Genomic DNA, 20,667 nt, shown 5'->3' with positions numbered 1-20,667 from the left:
GAAATATATATACAACCTACCTTCTTAATCCTACACTGTAATGCTATATCTGCAATGTAACATCACAGCACAGCTATTGGAGAACCTCTTCTCCTGTTTTTAATCATTCTAAATATAAGTATCTACACAAAGAGCAGATTCCTCACGCGTACTGCTCTGACATGTGAAGTGTGGGAGGAGGATTTTTCCAGACACAGAGTATAAAGCAAACTATGCTGTTTATGTCATATTGTGTATCTAGACCACCAACATGTTGAAACTAGTATGTTACACACACTGTTGTGACAATATCCATAGATGGATATTCACTTTTATCTATAGTCATGCATGGAGTCTTCTCCTAGTGAACCCTTTTTCCTTTCTAAATATGAAGAGATAAAAAGATTTCACTAAAGGCAAAAATATTGCCTCCTTTTCAATACCTGAGTTCAAGCATGGTCAAGGTTTGTGCTATGCTTGAAGCTTTTTTCACATGCTAGGTTAGCTATATCTTACTGGTTAGGTAATTTTTATAACCTAGTAATTGCTATAAAAGTTGCTGCATTTTTAGTATGACCTTTCAGAACTACCTACTTTAATCTGGCTTCGTTCATTAACGTACTTTTGGTCTCTGATGATTTGTCTCAGTCTTAGAAAACTCACAAGATGTACTTTGAGCAGTACATCTGGAACTTGTGAAGAGTTCTAACCACCTACACCATGGTTACTCAAGATCAGTAACTGTTCACATGTTTACAATGTGGGTATTCTTTGCTTAATACATTTATTTATTTAAAAAATTATATTTTGAGTAGATCCATAGATACATTTGAGAACGTGTTCAAACACACACACAAAATTACCTGAAACTCCCTGAAAGTAACAGTCATCAAAGGCCATTAACATGACATTAAAGTAAACAAAACCACAAAGTAGTGTCTCACAAAACAGTAATAGATGGCATGATGATAACAGGATTTTTTCATAATACACTCAGATTTTTGCACTCTTGTGATAGGCATTTCCTAGAGGTATCTGAGCAGGTGAAGATAAGTCACCCTGCACCTTGTGGGAAGAGAATAAAACAAACAAACTCTTTGCTCAGTTAGGTGACTACTGGCACTGGATATCTCTCTCTTTTGCACTGAGAAGTAAAATGAGGAGACCCAACAGTGAGGCAGGCCTTCTCAAAGAACTTGGCAGAAGCTTAATATAAAGATAAACCACACAAATAATAAACAGGTTTGGCTGTCCAAAGCAAAACATGAGCTCTTCATGCCCATGTCTGTATCCCTAGCAGATTTCCATTTTCTACCCACATAAAATCATAAAAGTTATGGTCATCTTAACAGAAAGTAGAAAAAAACACCAGGTAAGCTGTAATAAACTAATCAATGTGAACTGCAGAAAGTATTATGTACTTTGAACAAAATGCCTGTGATCCATCTGCAGAGCTAGGAAAAAATAAATAATCAAACTTTGGGAAAAAAACTGAGTAAAGACTGTATCTAGGAAGTCATAAGCTCTACACAAACTTTTTTTGAGTGCAATTATTTGCTAAATTTGCTGACAATAAGTGACTTGCTGCAGATTTTCTGCTCACTTCCCTCTACTATGTCTGAAAGCACTAGAGAAAAGACAATTTTATCATGAACCTGCAAGTCAATTATGAAAAATATTAATTTATAACTGAGTGGATAATAAATAATACTATTTTATATCTGAAATCACAAGCCCCCCCCTCCTTCCATTTCACAGCAGAAACAGCTTTGTTCATTTAAGGTGTGTTTTTCATGCTGAACTCTCATTATTAAATGGAAGGTGTCCATACAGAGTGGTGATGTGAAATCTCACCCTTGCAATGCTACAGTGTCACAGTGACACACAAAGTTCAGAACACTCTGCAAACTTAGACGGTCAGTTTATCCTTATTGAAGATGCAAGAGTTTTCCCAACACATAAAGCTTAGAAATCTACGTGAGAACTAAAACTGCCTCCTACAGATAAAGGCAACATTTTATGACAGCTTGTCTTTCTGCATATTTCCATAATGTTTTCAAAAATTCTTGCTGTCCACAAATACCAGAGCGCAACAACAGCATAAGTAATTAGATATGTATAATTCTTACAAGCCACAATGAAAATGCTGGAGAAACTTCATGAAAAAAAGCGCAGCCATTTTCATGCAGAAGAAAATATGGGCAGAGAAACCTAAGTTTTTCAAAAGTCTGAGTAATTCAAGCAGCAGCATGGCTTCTGCATGATTTATCCTCTTTTTGGCTGCCTGCGCAAAACTTCCAGAGTTCCTGCTAGCAGAACCTTGAATACTTAGTTATTCACTACTTGCCTAAGGAATCATATCGTGAAGGCACCCAGGTTTTAAGACTTCCCTTCCTAGTCTCAGTTTTCTGTGGATGCCATGCTTGACAAAGCTTCCACATGTGTAGCTTACAGAAGGAACACAGCAACCACAAAACTGGCCGGTGTCTCCTTCCAACTCCATATACTCCTCCCCTACCCACAAAACCAAAAGTCAAGACCAAGTGCCACTGTGGTGGAAGTTCTCGTTGTCCTTCCTGGCGCTCCCTTTCGTACCTGACCATCCTGGTAGACAGCGACAGTAACCCGTGGTGGGATGACAACCATCTGCATGGCTGCAGTCACAGCGCTCAGCACAATCCATACCATACGTGCCATCCTGGGGCAATGAAAAAATAAACAACACAGAGATAATGACATCTGAGAGTTAGAGGAGAACAAGTTCTGATCAGTCCTGTATGGAAAAGCAACCACACATCACTCCTGAATCTATCATCTGCTCTCTTAACATAAAACACTTGTCTTGTGGAACATTTTCACATCATACATTTTCATTCTTTCATTTAAGAGGTAAAGATAAAGAATTAATTACATTGTCTCGAAAAATCCCAGACTAATGAATGGTCCTGGAGACAGAGAACACAGCAAACTACACTACCAGAGGCCGTAAAAAAAGCTTTCTAGTGCTGTCCCTCTAATTTCCCTTGCAGCTGAGTTCCTATTTCAGGACATGGGGGTCCCTTGATGGGAAGGCAATTTAGACTCCTCTCTGTCTCAGACTCTGAACTCTCTACATGTTGGTCAAAAAGGATACCACATAAAGCCACAGTTTCGAAAAATGGGTAGTAAAATGTTAAATTAAGAGATATCATCAGTGTGAAGTTTATTGCATGACCAACACAAGCTATTAATTTATTTTGATCAAAAATTTTATGCTCTGCACTACAGCGTATACTACCCTAAAAAGAGAAGCTCTTTCACTATGAAACAGTAAACCAAACAAAATTATTTTTTGGCTATGCAACCATTTTTGAACCAAGAAGAGAGATTACAGTCAAGCTGAACATCCCTCCTGCTGTATTCAGTTGTGTCAAATGACCACAGCTGATTTTCATGGAACTACATCTAGACATTCAAATTTGCCTTTTCTGTCTCTTCTGTAGAAGGCAGCATATACATTTCAGGGTAATTCCATACAAAACCAATCTGAGAAACTGAAAATAGCAAAACAATTGCAATTGCATTCTCAGAACAGGGCAAAGTACAACAGTTAATTGATTTCACAGTAAAAAAGTGTCAAAACCATATTAAAAAAAAAAAAAAACACAGAAAAAAGCCAGTATAATATAAAGTAATATTTCTGGGGTCACCCACAGTGAAGGCAGAAAAGGAAATAACATGTCAAGTTGAAAACTCAACCCTTTAAATTAAAGGATAAAAGTTGGTCTCAGTCACATCAAAAATCAGAATAAAACCTATATGAAAATTCATCTGCAGTTCTTTGCTATTCATGCCTACATTTCTACAAAGTTCTAAAGTATTTGGCTATTCAACTCCCAGTCTTTCAAGTAGAACAAAATCTTACATCACTTGACTATAAGAGTTCTTTAGTTAATCTCAACAATACATTTTTATATAGAAAAAAATAAAATATTAAGCATTTATTTTGCATATAATCAGATATGGAAAGAAGGGAAATCCTCAAGTATCTTGGTAAAAGTGGTATTTTTAGTCTGATCTGGGTTTGGACTGAAGTCCAAACATGGGTCAAATCTTGAGTAACAATATAGGCAGTGATATTAATTTTCTGAAGTTACTGGAACACATTGATTTAAATAACCTCTCTGCTCATACAAGTAACACTGGAATTAGTTTTCTGTTTATCTGCCTACTTTGGAATTTTGAGGCAGAATGTGCATTTGAAGTATGTAAATGCTTATGGACATCATTTGTCACAGAGAGAGAGAGAGAGCGAGCAAGACAATGACTGTGGCCATGCTAAATTATCTGATATAGAAATGCTTTAAAGCATTATTTTGTTCAATTTGCAACAGAGAAGAAACATGAAACAATACCTATCTTTCCTAGTAAGAGCTAATGGAACTTGCGAGATCTCATCGTCCTTCAGAATCAGACACTAAGTGACAAAAAAAGCTACTTTAGAAACAAGAAAGAGTAGTCTCCTGATGGAGATGCATTGTTGGAAACACTGCATAAATGCACACAGATGGCACTCCAATTAGCTTTCCAGAATATTTTGGAATTTCTTTGCCACTTTACTCACTGTATCAGTTTATACTATACGTCATCTTAAAACCAAGAACAACCCCAAAAAAATAATTTCTGAGTATTCTGAGACTGTATCAACAGAACAAATTTTCATTGAACACAGGCGTGGTTTCCAGTCTTATGTTGTAGTTCAGCTACTCCTGTCCTGTTATTGCTCAGCAGAGCTAGTCCGAACTGACAGAAGAGTGAATGTGATATGAGAGGGGAATTTACAATGTTTACATTCAGTTCAGGTGAGTCTTTTACAATTATATTAAACCCACTATGCATATAGTATTGCAAAAGTGAAGAAAAGACAATGGAGAGAAAAAGGAGAGCAAAGAAAAGTTTATTTAACAAATTAAGTTTGTTAAAAAATTCCTGGAAAAATGAAGTCAATCACTGGAAGAGATGGACTTTAGAAAACCCTATTTGTCAGAAAATATTTTTTTGTGTCTGTGTGGGGTGGTGGGGGTGGGGGTGTGTGAGAGAGAGAGAGAGAAACGTTAAGTGAAACCAAACAACTACATAATGAAAGAATTCAGTTTTCTCCAAACTACACATTACAAGGTGGAACAGAATGATGAGGAGCATGCCTTTGTCCAGACAACGATTTCTAACTTTGCGGTTCTCAATGTCCGGGAGACTGGAAATTAGAGCCCCAACAGAAAGGCAAAGACCTGTCATGGAACGAATACCTTCTCATGTCTGACTGAGAAGGAATCAAAATTCTTCATTCACACTGCATCACAGATATAAGCTAATTTAATTAATATTATGTTGTTTGATGTGCAATATATTTTTGGTGTCTGTTTTCTCTCAATTTTTTGACTTAAAGACATTTAACAGAAGCAATTTGAATAGCATTTGACACGGCTAGAGGGAAAAATCTTGTTCTGTGTTTTCAACAAATTCTAAAGGAGCTGGTGAAAAGTTTGAGGTCCATCATTAAAATGCAAAAAAAGAAAAAGTGTTCATCTGTGCATCTTCATTTTGTGTTGTCATTTTTTGTGTTCTTTGGTGCGTTGTGCAGCTGAGTTCTTCCAGAAGTATTGTTGGTGCATGTCGCTGATCTTGAACCCAGTTGTATATGTGCTAGCAGATGCAGTGCTCCTTTCCCCATGGAGTCAGAAGAATGAGAGGAGTATCCCTCTGCCTAGTATATCCTACAGTGCAAAATTCAGTGAAATTATTAAACTACCTGGCAAGGGAGTTCACATTTTTCTCCTCTCCAGCCTGGAGCACAGGTACAGGTTCCATCCAGAGCATTGCAAGCTCCTCCGTTAAGACACTGGCAAGTTAGGTTACAGCCAAGTCCCCACGTACCGCTGGGACAATTTATTGAGCAATCTACACCATGCCAACCTGCCAAAAGTAAGAATTAAAGCAACAAATTAATCAGGTTTTCCCCATTCCTCTCTGAGGACATGTTCTCCTCTGCCTACTGTGTGGCATCTCTCAGAGATGTGCAATACTGGGGTAACATTAAGCATAGGCTAGTATCAGCATTGTCAGCTGAGGACTTGTCCAGGTTTGAATACAGGTTCTCAAGGGCACCTTGTAACATCTGTGCACAGCATACATTTTGCAGATGGGTGCCAACATACAAAAACAATTGATGAGAGATCTGAAATGTAAACAGAGACACCTTGAAATTTCACCGAGAAGCACTAAACTACACTGAAAATTTTAAGCCATAGCCTGAGAAATATTAGAAATATTTTCCCTAGATTTAAGCTGCTGCTTTCATAATTCTCCCACTGTGTTCAATGCAGACATTTTGACAACATGGTTTTAACAGAAATCGTAGACACAAAAAAAAGATAAAACACAAAAGTAGCACCTAAGTTGGATTTTTCCACGGATATATAGAAGACCTTTTGGATGATTTCTGTACCTCTCCCCAAATACAAAAAAAGAATATAATGGAAAATGGTTCTCAAATACAGCATTCACCACTGATTATGCCTGATAGCAATGATTTGCAGACTGCACACTGGATAGACGGAAATGTAAATAGATTTCTTTTTTTTTAATGTGATCAACTATTAGATACAAGAGAGAAAGCGTGAGCCAGTTATACATTATCATCAGCAATGACACAAGTCAAGTTTCTAATTTTGTACCTTGTTTACAGTAAGCGAAGGGAAAAATAATTCTGCACTGAGCCTAATCAATAGACTGCAAAACACATGTATTGAAATAAAGCTGCCTCGTGCTCTGGATTGATAACTTCAAATTTAGGGGTCATTTCAGGAAAAAAAATATTATACACTCCTAGATAGAAAATTGAGACACTTTCCCTCAGGTGCCTTTCCAGGATTTATAAATTTCCTTCATTACATGACATGTATCTGGATTTAGTTTAATTTCACCATTTGCTGTCCTTTTTCATCATCAAATCACTAAAACTACATGATGCACAAGAAGACAGGATTATGCATGGCTCAGGAACAGCCTTCCTCCTCACAACCCAGCTACTCAGCAGTAGCTACTTAACTACTTTAACAGAGTTAAATCAGCTCCACTGTCTCTGGTAAGAGTAGAAACTGGAAACTCCATGGTTGCTACACAACTGATTTAACTGTATCAGACCAAACTTTTGTGACTACTTGTCTAGGTGATTCTAACACTCTCCCAACATCCCCAGCCCCCTTCAAAAATGCTCTCTTCATGTGTCTTCCATAGTGGTTAGGGAAATGTTGGAAGGAAGGTTGGACTTTATGATCCTGGAGGTCCTTTCAATAGTGATTCTATGATTCTATGTTTCTAAGTGTTTTTAGAAAAAGAACCATTTTTAGACAGGGTGGTCTACAAGGTAAGCTGACTGTTGGATTTTCTTGGGCCATTCAATTGCCCGCCCCTCTCTGCTTAGTAATCCAGCATCACAGCTGAGGGACACTGGGCTTCAAATACCTCCTCACAGCAGAACTGAAAAAGAGAACAGCTGTACTGCAAGAGCAGATCTTTAAGTGGAGCTTAGTAACGTATTTTGGGTTGAGCAGGAACATCATCTGGACCCACATACCTTTATATAGGAAAAGAAAGATCTCTGCAGAAGCAGCACAGGAGGATATCTGAGATACCTTTGATGCAGCCAAAGGCATGTGCTACTAGAAGATGGAGAGGTGGGCAGGCACATACAGTTTCTAGTGGAGGTACAATGACCATCAAAATTACTGCTGGAAGGAGCCAGTACTGAGGAACATGAGTCCACTTGCATTAATACTGGGAGATTCAGAAAGTTTTTTGTAGAAGGAGGGAACTGTAGAGGGCACAGGCTGGGAAGGGCGTTAGGCAAGGTTTTGTCAGAGAATTGCTGAGGAAAAGAGTGTTTGAATAGAAAAATAAATCCGGTAAATATCACCGCCAGTGCTAAACTGGCAGGAAGAAGTCTGTGGCTCTCTGAGGCTGAGAGGGGAAAGTCAGGGGTGATGCTGAGGGGAAACAAGGATATGTATTTTGACTAGGATGGCTGATACCAGATAAATAGCATACCAGTGGTCCTTCTACGAGACCATAGCACTGCCACAAGAGACAAGTGGTGGCCCATCTCAGGATAAAGACTAGTATTTCACCCAGCCACAGTGTACAGACCACCTAGAACAGTATCAAAGAAACACAAACACAAGGTATGTGTACTGAGCAGATGTTTTCCTGCCTCTCAGAGCAGCAGAAGCATAAATTATGTAGTGATACGGCCTTCAGTATGGTCTGATTTTTGTTTTAAGTTTCTTTCTCCTTCTCTACTTCAAAAACTAGATTTCATTTTGTGATTACAGAAGAAGAAAATTAAGACAAGGAAACACTTACCTGCTTTGCAGGCACAAGAACCATCTACTGGTGAACAGATGGCTTCATTTTTACAGTTGCATACAGATGAACAGTTTACTCCGTATGTCCCCAGAAGACAAGGAGTACCACAAGAAACACCCTGAATGAGGAGGGTCAGACAATACCTAATAAATGACGTAGACTGACAAAAAAAAAAGCTACAAAAAAAAGAGCTGCTACAAAAGCTGGAAAATATACAGCCCATGACTGTCCTAGGCTGTCACTAAATTATCTTGAATTTAAAGGAGAGGGAGTCCTCCATGCTTTTTGAGTCTACAGTAAGCATTAGTTTTGTTAGTTGCTGCGACAGCTCAGGTCACACAGCTAAGAGGACTTGATTACATCAATGAACAGTATTTTCAGTAATGAAGAAGTCCTTTATGAATCCAAAGGACAAGCATTTTAATGACAAATAATGTGGATATGTAAAATATTTTGAAGAATTAATTTGGCTGAAGTTTTCACAGTTACTACTCCTGGAAGCAAATGTTTCCTATGCTGGGTAAGTATCCAATGCACAGGTAACAGCAAATGTGTGCAAAATTTGCAAAATTATCTGTCCTGAACAATAAAAACATGTCTTTGTCTAGAGTTTCTCTGGATAGAGCATGAGGACTTGGTGCAACTAGACAATGACTGAAAACCATTGTTCCTCCCTTTATTTATATCTGAACAGCATGTTGTCATTCTTATAAAGCAACTAACTTTTCTTTCTTAAAATAGCTTCATTTCAATACTGAGAACTAATGACAATTTTGGCCTTTTCAGAGTCTTATCTTTTTTAAGACACCTAGTGGTACCTAAATATCCTCACCTCATTTATACTGTGGTGGAGAAAGGACACTGGCATCCTGAAGAATTTGGCACTTTAAGTAAAGACAGTGGAGCTGAAAATGAACTGTGAAAGTAAGACTTATTTACCTTAAATCCAGGGGCACAGGTGCACTTTCCAGTCACACTATCACAGTCTGCACCATTCTGACAGCTGCAGATCTGCTGACATGACTCGCCATAGAATCCCGGGGAACATGTCTCATTGCAATAGAGCCCAGACCAGCCAGGCTTGCAGGAGCATTCCCCAGACATAGGGTGACAGCTGTCAGGAGGGGATGAAAGGATAAACAATTCAGGACTAAACATGGCATCAATTTATTTATTTTTTTTTTCCCCAGAGAACAAAATGCTGTTATAGATACGTTGTATAAAGGATTTTCACGCTATGCATAGAGATGGGTTTGCTCCCCAAATCACAATGCAAAGCGTCCTGTATTTGTATACATGAATGCATGCCAATTAAGACAAGAAATGTAACATCATACAACATTTTAGGAGGACACAGGAAGAAACGACGAGATATCATTTTTCTATAGCTAGCTGAAAACAAAGCTACCTGAAACACAGTTTCTACTATGTAATAGATAACCATGGTTACAAATATTAGCGTGATGAAACCATTAAATTCCTTAAAATGTATTCTTGGTTTTCCACTCGAAGTATAATAGGATCATTCTCTTAACACCGCTCAAACTCAGCGGCATATTGTCTGAGAGGTATGATGCTTCACTACAGCAGTGTAGCATCCAACACAAAACATCAACACACCACCCAATGACTGGCAAGCATGCTCTTTTCTTTAAATCCTTGGTTGAAAAGAGGACAACTGGCATCTTTCTAGGAATTATATAAAATCGTTTGCATTGGGCAGAAGTGAGATACAACATCAAGAGGCATCTTTTCTGTGAATGACACAAAATTATTAGCATTGGGCAGAAGTGAGATATAACATCAGAGCAATGACCTTTTGGAGACTACTTCCCCTACGCTGGCCATACCTGGTGGAAGACCAGCTGTCCCTACCTGGAAAAGCAGTTTCATTGAAGTGCCAGTCAGACAGCTGTTGCCTCATAACAAATGGACATCATCAGCTGCGCAAAGATATATGTGCTGGAAAACTGGACACAATGGGGTACTCTGTAGCACTCTGGCAGACAAAGCACTTGCTTAATTTGCACCAAAGAAAAGCCTTAATATCCAAAATCCAATTTATTTACAATGGGAAGACTGTTTAAAGATATTTGTCTGCCACTGACTGAAGTTCATTTAAGTGTACTGGAAAAAAAATGTGTCTTCGTCCAGACACATCAAATGACCCACAAAAGAGCCTGATCTTGCAAGATTTGCTGACTCCTTTTGGGGGAGTGTGCTTGAGCATTTTTCTGGCCATCTGAAATTTTAAAAAAATACCTACTGCACTTTTAGGTGCTACAACATAAGTAGTCACAATATTCTTCAAAAAACTTGCAACACAACAAGGTCATGCAATGCTGGTTGCAACTGCTCTTGGACTCTAGGACTACACTCCTCAAAATAAGAGCTTCCTGTTTCTGAATACAGCAAACAATATAGTGGCGATCCAAGAAAGTGTTACAATATATTAACTAAATTCTGTAGTACCCTATGCAATGTAAAATTTCCATGAAAAGCTATTGTATATGTATGTACAAGTCCATTAGAAAAATGCAAAACTGCAAGATGCCCTAATCTCGACTTCACAAACACACCCAGACTACATGAACTACGTATTGCATCATAAAATTGCACTCAACCCATATATGTATTTCAGAAAAAGCATGAGACAAAAGAAACCCTGTTAGAATTCATGTCATGAATAAACACTAATTCCAGCCTGAACTATATCTAATTAGTTAATGATACTGAATGACCCCGGCTGATCTTATGTGCAAGTGTGAAGAAGTGGTGGGAAATCAGAAGAAAGACCTTACAAGAAAAAAATAAATAGAGACATCTCAAACTTAGCTTGAAGATCAACCTAAAACCAGTGCATATACTGTAACACAGGAGTAGCAAATATCCTTTGTAAACCTTCTAGGTAAATACGCAGCTGCAATTTCACCTTTTTACATTTTCTGAACAATCATCAGCTGTCACTTGAGCGAAGGTATGACAAAACCCAGTCTACATGTGGTTAAAGCTAGAAGAACATTCCTGCACAAAACGAAGTGAAAATGTTGACAAAGGTAGGCTGAGGTATTTTTCACTCATTTCTGCAAACTGGATCTTCAGAATGACACAATTCTGTAAGCCCCACAAACTGTGGATGGAAGTGTAGAGACGCATGGGTCTGCCCATACCAGCTCACAGTGCTGCTGTTGTACTTCTCTGAGGATGCATGCTTTCTGTGGTCTTAGTCTCAGGCTGCTAGCACCCACCCTCTTTTCCTTCTTGACTATCAAGTAAAAAAGGAAAAATCAATAGTGTCACCCATCCACAGAGGGAACTCTCTGTATGTCTGATTTGTACACTAGTTCAAATCCTTTCATATATATCAAAAGATGCAATAGAAAAGAATTATTTGTGAAAAAAAAACTCTTGGCAGAGGAAGGTTGTTACCTGCTGCTGTCATCTGCAGTCCTCAAAGAGAATAAAATCTCTTGAGTATATCTGTATCTAACTCTTTATGAAGCATTTTAAAAAGGCTGCTGAATACAACTAGGAAAAAGGATGGGCTTGCCTTTCATCCCCACGAGCTGCCATCAGCCAAAAGCAGCAGCAAAATCCCTGAATCTTAGCCTACCCAGAACGCAAATTATAAATTATTGCCAAAGCTGTTTTGATGCAGTTTCCTCAATCAAAAAGCAGTAAAAGAAATATAAATACATTTTTTAACTATAGCATAACCTTACTTTTTTGTATCTTTAAGTATTTGAAGAAAATGACTAGACGCATACTTGTATACTGCAACTTAAGTACATATATTTCACAGCAATATTTTTTGGTGCTAAGTACTTTTTAAACTAACCTTTAGTTCACTTCCATACATATGAATGCTAAGAACATTAAGTAATAACCTAAAGCTCTAAGCTTATTGTCTTTGAGGATATCTATACTAGTGGTCATATGCAGATGAAAAAAGCTTTTACAACATCAAGGCCCCTGGAAGTCCTAACAGAATCCCAGACATAAAGACACACAGAGTGTCTTTCAAGGAGGAATTGTACCCCCTTTTTATGTGCCTCAGGGTTATTGGTTGTTACATTGCTGCTAAACACGCTAGTGCTATGAAGAAGATACTTTGACTATAGCCAACCTAAACAGTCCTTGTGGTAGGCAAGTAGTGGATGAAAAAGCTGCGTCCTGGCTGACTGATATTTAGTGGGAGATGAAGCCAGCCAGACACAACTGGCTTCTCAAAACATTCTCAAATGCATAGCGTCCTCATGGAGTCTTGTCTTCCATGCCATTACTCAGGTGCCCTTTGATTTCTGTTATTTGGTGGTCTTAGTCACTTCATGCCCCAGGTTCCCTGAAGTAACCTATATAAGTAAAATGCATTTGTGTAGTCCTGAAAATCTTTGTTTTCCTTATAGATCATTATGCCCTTGCAAACATGCTCTCACATCTGCAGGGCTGTTAAATGCCTTTTACTTGTCATACAGAGGGGGAAAGGTTAAAAAAAAGACCAGCCATATGTTGCTGTTTACATGTGAACATTTGTGGTCTGATTTGACCACAAGCTGTCTTCCAGCAATATAAGTGAAGGAGCAGCTGTGTTGAACATGAATCAGAAGTAATCCCTGGAATATCAGATATACTATACAGTGTAATGCATTCCTGTCAAACAAGGCTGTTAAAACAGGCTGCAGACAAATTTTCAGGAAGCAGCTAGCCACAAGTCGTAACACAACAGTATTTGGTCTACTAGTATAATTTGAGATCCAAACTGGTCAGCATTATGGTGCCATTTATTCTTGAATGCATTGACCAAAGAATGAATTGCTTGATTTTAATTCAAAACCTCTATTTTTTCAAAGGATGTTTCAAATAAATGGGGTAAACAGAAGTGAAAGCACTCGACTGTAACATATGAATGGAAAGGGAATTCAGTTTACTGTCACATGGTTTATCAATGAAAGTATGTTGAACAGCTCAGACAATCCACAAAGTAATTTTTCACAGAGAGTTAACAGAGTAGGTACTTCACTGTATGTGTTTGAGTGCTTTAACATCATTGCTATACTATGACTAAAGGCTTTGTTTTTTCTTCTATCAGGAAAAGTGCATCTTATGTGCAACACACTGCAACATCTTATGCAACTGTCAATAGTGTCAACAAATTACTTTCACAACTATTTCAACAGCAAAAATCCAGATTATGCTCACAAACCTTATCTAAGGTACTGTGATTAAAACGCAATACGTAAGTGAACACATAATGACAAAAGTATTTCCTCAGAACTGTGTTTTGTAACAAGAGAAAGCTACTCAGAATTGTTCTATAAATACGCTGGCTTGCCTCAACTGACATCTGACATTCCTCCCTCACAGCTGAAAATTTGTCTCCAAACAGCTAGTTTTTAGAATTTTGGTTTTTTTTTTTTGATATGCAGAAACCCTGCAAAATCCACAAAGACACAAAAACCTAAAAAGATAGGATTCATTACCACCTGAATAAGGAGACATAGTATAAAAGCTAAGTCAATTGAAAATTATTTTCATTCAACTTCCAGGGATCAGAATTTTCTTTTTTTCTAGAAAAATCATTTACATGACAAATAATACATTTTGGAAACCTAGATTTACAATTGGTAAGGCCTTGGAAATTTTGTATTAAAAGTCACCTACACCAACTTTTATATCTGTATAAAGACACAGAGAGAGAAATGGATTCTCTTATGCCCATACCATAAGAGTGTACATCCATTGATGTCAGTTAAGTTATTCCTCACCTACAGTAAACCAGAACATGTGAGAGATGTATGATGTATACTGACTTTATATGGTGGACAATGTTATGATTTATTCATGTGGTGAATATAGACAAAAGTTACAACTTAATTCTTAACATTTATTCCATGGGCCAGAGAACAAATACAGCAGTGAATAATCATATCAAATATAATTGCAAGCGTGAAAATTCAGAACCTCTTTTGAGATGACATTTTGCTTCTCATGGTTAGAGAATACCAAATACTCTCACAAGTCTTTCACTCCTTCAGTTTGCATGAAAGCACTAGAAAAGTCAGGAAATATTTATTTTCAGATTATATTTGGACTTCTATGTTCCATATAGAAAAAGAAATGGGTCTAAGGCCTACCTCCAGGTATTGGGCATATGGCAGGGACACTTTTTGTCACACTTGAGACCATAAATTCCCTCAGGGCAAAGCCTTGTTTCACAGTGCTCTCCAGTGTATCCTGGTTCACAGAGACAGGCACCACTAATGTGGTAACATTTCCCACCATTCATACACTTGCAGGCTTCAGCACACTGCATTCCAAAAGTCCCCACTGGACACTCATCTTGGCATCTGTGATAAAAAGAAAAATAAAAACAACAATTATTTTTATTTCCCATAAACTACAGCTTTTGGAAACTTATGGGGAATATGGTTTATGAGGAATCTCTTATAATGGTCTAAACTGCCTCTTAAGTAGAGAAGGAATTTATACACCCTCTTATTTAAAAGTGTCTGGTTTCTTTCGCTGCTCAGCTAGACAGCCTTAAAAACATTGGCTCTGCAAATTCTGTTGGAAAAGGTCTCTCTTCTCTCCAACAAAGGAGACAAAATGCACACAGACCATTGCACTTCACATGGAGGAGTTAGAACAAAACCAAATCCTCTTATATCACACCTTAAGTATGAAGGCATGGTTTTCAAGTGTTTTGTTTTAAAGGCCATCCATCTGTAACTTCTTAAAGTCATCTAGATTCTCCACTTAGCAATAGGATGAACAGCCAGCAGACACCCACGCCTCTGCAGACACTGGGGCCAGAAAGTTCCCTGGCAATCACACTCAGCAACCTCTGACAAAAGTATTTCCTATTTCTGTTTCCAAAAACATGTTTCCAGAATATCTTACTTTTCAGAATTTCATTCTAAATCTTGTTGATTTTGCCCTTCAACAATTCATAGGATGATATGTAAAAACCTTCAGGAACCCCAAATCCTTCTCTTCATCTGTATTAGTTCTAATATATGAAAGTGAAAATCAGTAAAGGAGTTTAACCCTTATGGGAAAGCAGCAATGATTTTTGTTGGTCCTTAAGGAAAACAAAACCTAAGAAAGAGATTTCTTTATCAAACTTTTCCTTTTTAATTTCCTGAGCTTTTAGAAGACAGCCTCTTTAGCTAACAGTCTTATTTCCTTAATATTTTACATATGAAAGACATTTTTTAACTTAAAGATCAGACAGTATGTTTAGCTGTGCAGCCTGATGACTAGAAGACAGCTTTCATTATCCTGTTTTTAAAACTTCCAGACAGCAATTTCATTTGGTGATATTTAAGAGATACAATGAGAGTATGATGTTTTCAGCTTTAATTTCTCTGTGTGTTATACATGAATTGCTAAAATTTGGAATGCCAGTACTCCTACAGCATTACTAAAGGCTCCAGTATTAAGTCACTTTAAATATTCGATTAGATGTGTGAAAGGAGACCTCTCAGCCCAACAGGCTCATAGCTCAGAGCCAAGGATGACAACATTCCATAGCCTACATGTAAGGGAAAATCTCCATCATTTTCAATGTAAGCATCCTGCAAATTCTTAGTTACTTTGACACAGAAAGACAGAAGAGCTAAATCCCAAAGCTTTAGGACCAGAACATGCTGACTTGGAAGTCCTGAGGTGTGCTGTGAACTAAGCACACAGGTGACATCATGCATATAACATCTTTTGCAACCTGGGTACCTGTAAGTTTTATCAAGTTACAGACTGTACAAAAATATTTTGATAATATGGCACATTATTAATGGTTTTATACATTTATAATCTGCTCACTTCCTCAGTCTTATAAAACAATTTCCTTGGTGGTCTTTTTCAGTTTTTCTTATATACTTTTTTTAGGTTGTTTGTACGGATTTTATAGTGTGTGTGTTTTTTGTTCTGTTTGTCTTGTTTTGTTTTGTTTTGTTTTGTTTTTTTTAATGTTGGCTTGGGTTGATTTGGGTTGGGTTGGTTTTTTTTGTTGCTGTTTTGTTTTGTTTTGTTTTTGTCTTGGTTTGTTTTTTTTTTTTGTTTTTTATGATTGGTGTTTTTTCACAGGAGAATTTCAAAGACATGATAAAAGGCACTCCATTATGTAACAGAATTTAGCAGAGCCCTGTGTCTGACATAAAATGGGTATACATGTTCATTTCATGCTTCTGCAGTATTTGCCTCAATCTGATATTTTTATCCAGAAGCTTCAGCATATTCATAACTTTGTCCTGACTGAAGCAAGCAATAAAATCCCCTTTCCTTCAGAGGTGTAGAATACCAGTAGAGCTAATGACACTGTTTAAATGTTTCCCAGTGAAGTTAGAAAAATAAAAATGAGAATTAATTTCCTCCAAATGACAATCAAGAATCCCAGCCAAATTAGACAAAATTTAATCTTGTGATTTTTTGATTTTTTTTTAACTGCATCTTCATCAGCTTCTGAAAGACCATTTTTCACTTTGTGATGAGGACAGGTATCAATCAAAAAGTACTAGGCAAAAGAATTGTAAAGGTGGTTGACAGTAGAGTCCCTTGTGTTAACCCAGATCACCTAGAAACTGTTGAGGATCAGACAAATATTGCTGAAGTTACACATAAAAGTGTAGAATAACCTAACACTTTTTAAAAATGTCCTTTTTGCTGCTGGTATGTATGTCCCAGCTCAGCCAATGCCCACACATTTCTGTTAACACTTCCCTCCCTCACCAGTCCACTGACACGAGTTGAGAACCAATCCAACAGCCTTGATTCTGGCACATTGTATACTATTGGAGCATCTTGAGAAACAAAAGACTTGCAAATACAGCCTGGTTTGCAGGAAAAGAGGGAGCTCACACTTGCAAAAGTGATCAAAATGCTGCACACTGTAAGACATTTAAGATTAAAGTAAGATTTAAATTCCAAGACAAAAAAATTAATTGCTTTTCCAAACACCAGCGTGGTGCAGTGTGTAGATCCTCATATGGTTCCTTGATTTCCCTGCTCTGTCTCTTTAAATGCATCTACCATCTTTGGCACTGTTTCATCACAGACACAAATTTAATTTTGGCATTCAAATATCTCTGGATTAACTGTTTCTATTCTTCACCAGCTTTTTTTTTTCCCCCCCCTTATGTCTGGCACAGCTTTCCCCACATCCTGTGAACATTTGCATGGGAAGTGTATATGGCTATAATACCTGCTACTGTTGGCAGAGGTCCTCTGGACTGACCCAAGTGCTGCTGACTTCAGCAAATGAGTTGTGTGCTGTTTAAAATATATGCAGGAAACCACTTCTTTCATCACTTCTCACTGACTTCAAAAATTATGCCTTGCTATATTATCTTTCCCATCTACCAAAGATGATTTTTAACAAACAAGTCAGAAAATAAAGAAGTTTCACTTCCTCATTTGAACAAAATACTTCATGAGACAACTCCAGCTTGTTTACTTTGAAGAGGGACCAAATGAGCCTCCCTTGCTACTATGACTGCCAAACATCTGCACAAAACCAAGAACTTTCCTCCTCTACCATCCACCATACCCCAAACTGCATCATTCTGCAAGCCACTCAAGTGAACACCCAAAATGAACTGCCAGCACATGGGCCACAGCAGTAAAATCCTGAAACCAATCTGTTCCTCACAGAAGGGTAATCACATAGGCACTTTTAACTTGTGACCCAGTATCAGCTAAATGACATGGAAAATGTTCTGTAAGACTCTTAATCGTATCACAGATATTTTCATTCTGCTCTCTACTAGCTTCTTAACTTCCCCTGTCCTAGCAGACCCTCTGCAGGTTCATCAGCCTGGCAAAAACAAATCTTCCTTACCGTTCCCCTGTGTAACCTGGGCTGCAATAGCATTGACCTGTTGCTGAGTCACAGGTCCCTCCGTTGTGGCACTGGCACTCCTGGGAACAGTTTTGCCCATAACGACCCTCAGGACAAGGCTGACCACAGACCATGCCCTGTGTATGCGGAAAAAAAAGAAATATTACATTTGGATTACAGCTTGAGTGGATGAGGAAGAAAGGTTTGTAATGAAGGAAGGGGATCTCGTGTCACTTGTCTAGTGCTGATCTTGGAAATGCCACTCTTCTCCAGCTTTAAAAGCAGTGTATGTGTCAGCACAGGAGGAACAATCTGACAGGATGTCCGTTTCGGGATTCAAAGCTAATGAAAAACACAATCTTTCAGCAACAGTGAAAACACTTAGACATTTAAGACTAATAGATATCAGGCTCTTCCCTATTTATTTATCAAGACAACCGGAAATGCCCTCCAGTCAATAGTGGTGTAGATATCAGTAATCGCTGCAATGCTCCAATATATTACTTTATGGTAAGTTGTCGAGTTTTTTTCTCTGATGAAAAAATTTCATTGGAAGCAGCATATCTTAAAAGCTTAGATAAGATGTCTGCTTGCCTTCAACAGGTTTTGAATTTCTGCACTGCTCTTTACATTCTTGGAATTAATTATACCTGTGTAGTGAGGGAAGCACCAGATCTTAAGACTTTTTAGAAGGTATCTTAATAGAAACGTATTTACAGGCATTTCACCAGACAAAAAAACATGCAGGTATTTCAGCTAATAAAAGGTACTGCAGAATTTATATCTGGGTACTTTAAACCTTCCTTCCATGAACAGCAAAAAGCTTATACCGATAAACCTGTATTTCACAGAATTAAAAAAGCTAAAACTAACAAATAGTTATGCTTACATAATTACTTGAAATGGAAAATTAGTGAAAGGGCTAGACAATCATTCATTAGTTAAGACACACAGTAGTATAAAGTTTTCATCACTACTTTGTGTGCTATCTCATTTTTCATTAGCTGTATTTAGGCAGAAAAAGGGAGTCCAGAATTTACAGAAACATTTGTAGTCTATGACTAATTGTTTCCTTCTACTAACATGAAGTGTAATGAAAAGTAAAACTGGCCATAATCCAAGTTAGGCCATCAGGTGAGTGGTGCTCTTCAAATACACAGAGATGATCTTTCACAGCTATGTTCTCTACCTGGTGAGAGACCAACCTCTGCCACAGGTTATCTCAACATCTCAATTACCATGAGATTATTAAAAATTCAGCAAATGTGGATTTTTACCCCAGAGAGACATTTAAATAGAAGATGTTATTAACAAATGTTATTAATAAATATTATCTACAAATGTATTTAATGAAATTATTTGGGCTTTGATCACTTTCCAGCCTTTTGATAATTTCCAACTCCATTCTTTGCCAACCCAGAGTTGGCAACCTGTTAGTAAGGGACGCTATGGGCAGCTCTGACATCAGTTCATCTTTTCTTACCCACTGACAAAAGAACAGAAAATCTAAAGATGATAACAAAGTTTTTATATCCTATTTCCATCACCAACGTTTAAAACAGTAGCTAAGGTTTGGAGGTTTTGCCATATATACTATACATACGAAATCAGGCACAAAACCCACTGCTAAAATAAATAACAGTGTCACCTCCTTATAATATAAAATTATATGCAGAAATGCACAACTTCCAGACAAGTTCTAAAGGATGTTGCCTCATCACAGTACAGTTCATGTCTTTTGCTTACCAGAATCTGATCTGTTTAAAAAGGCAGCGCAGAACTGGAGGATTTTCAGGAACAGATAGTTTTGCAAGTATTTTCTTCCAGTTCCTTACACTAAAATACACTTCTCATTACTCCTGGCTACAGGCAGACTGCATTTGCTATCCACATTTGCTACTTATTTCTGATGCTGCCCAAAATGTACAAATAAGGAAGTTTTATGGGGCTGCGTTGATTTCAGAAAGTGCTTTTACCATCCATCCTGGTGGGCAGGCACACTCCCCGGTGACATGGTGACAGACGCCTCCGTTCTGGCACGGGCATCTCTCCTCGCACTGGGGCCCATGCTTCCCGGGGGGACAGAGGTCCTCGCAGCTGGGGAGGTGGTGGTGTACAACAGAAATGTTACTTCAGCACACATTCCAGCTTCCAGCAACGCCCTTTTTTATAATGCTATTGCTAACTTTTCCAGCCAAAAGGATGAAACAGAAAGCAGTCCGACAGAAAGAGACACACACTGAATATTGTATAGCATCTATGCAACAAATCTAATCAAACAGGTCTGCCAATCTAGAAATTATATTTTCTTGAAGATGCCTCTTTCTGCATTGGTTGGTCCTCATTCATTGTTACTGGCAAAGCTCAAAATCTATTCTGGAATGACAAAGCTAAATAACTCCACGTTTTAATGTGGTTTTCCAAACTAGCAGCCAAACCATTTTCACGGT

The 20,667-nt window shown here is 37.9% G+C and overlaps 1 protein-coding gene across 1 annotated transcript in view; it reads right to left on the bottom strand.

The window, feature by feature from the left end:
* MEGF10 (multiple EGF-like-domains 10) overlaps positions 1-20,667 on the bottom strand; it is a 63,462-nt gene that overhangs the window by 26,244 nt on the left and 16,551 nt on the right. Inside the window, exons 4-10 of the mRNA XM_008944042.1 lie at positions 20,194-20,314; positions 18,218-18,354; positions 14,517-14,729; positions 9,322-9,496; positions 8,380-8,500; positions 5,768-5,931; positions 2,575-2,677 (exon numbers count right to left, since the gene is read on the bottom strand). Coding sequence (XP_008942290.1) covers positions 2,575-2,677; positions 5,768-5,931; positions 8,380-8,500; positions 9,322-9,496; positions 14,517-14,729; positions 18,218-18,354; positions 20,194-20,314 — 1,034 coding nt within the window. The remainder of the gene's footprint in view (positions 1-2,574; positions 2,678-5,767; positions 5,932-8,379; positions 8,501-9,321; positions 9,497-14,516; positions 14,730-18,217; positions 18,355-20,193; positions 20,315-20,667) is intronic.

This window comes from Merops nubicus, unplaced genomic scaffold (assembly GCF_000691845.1).
Source record: "Merops nubicus isolate BGI_N331 unplaced genomic scaffold, ASM69184v1 scaffold31877, whole genome shotgun sequence".
Taxonomy (NCBI): domain Eukaryota; kingdom Metazoa; phylum Chordata; class Aves; order Coraciiformes; family Meropidae; genus Merops; species Merops nubicus.
Note: the sequence above shows the minus strand (reverse complement) of the source record. Positions and strands in the feature narration are given on the sequence as shown.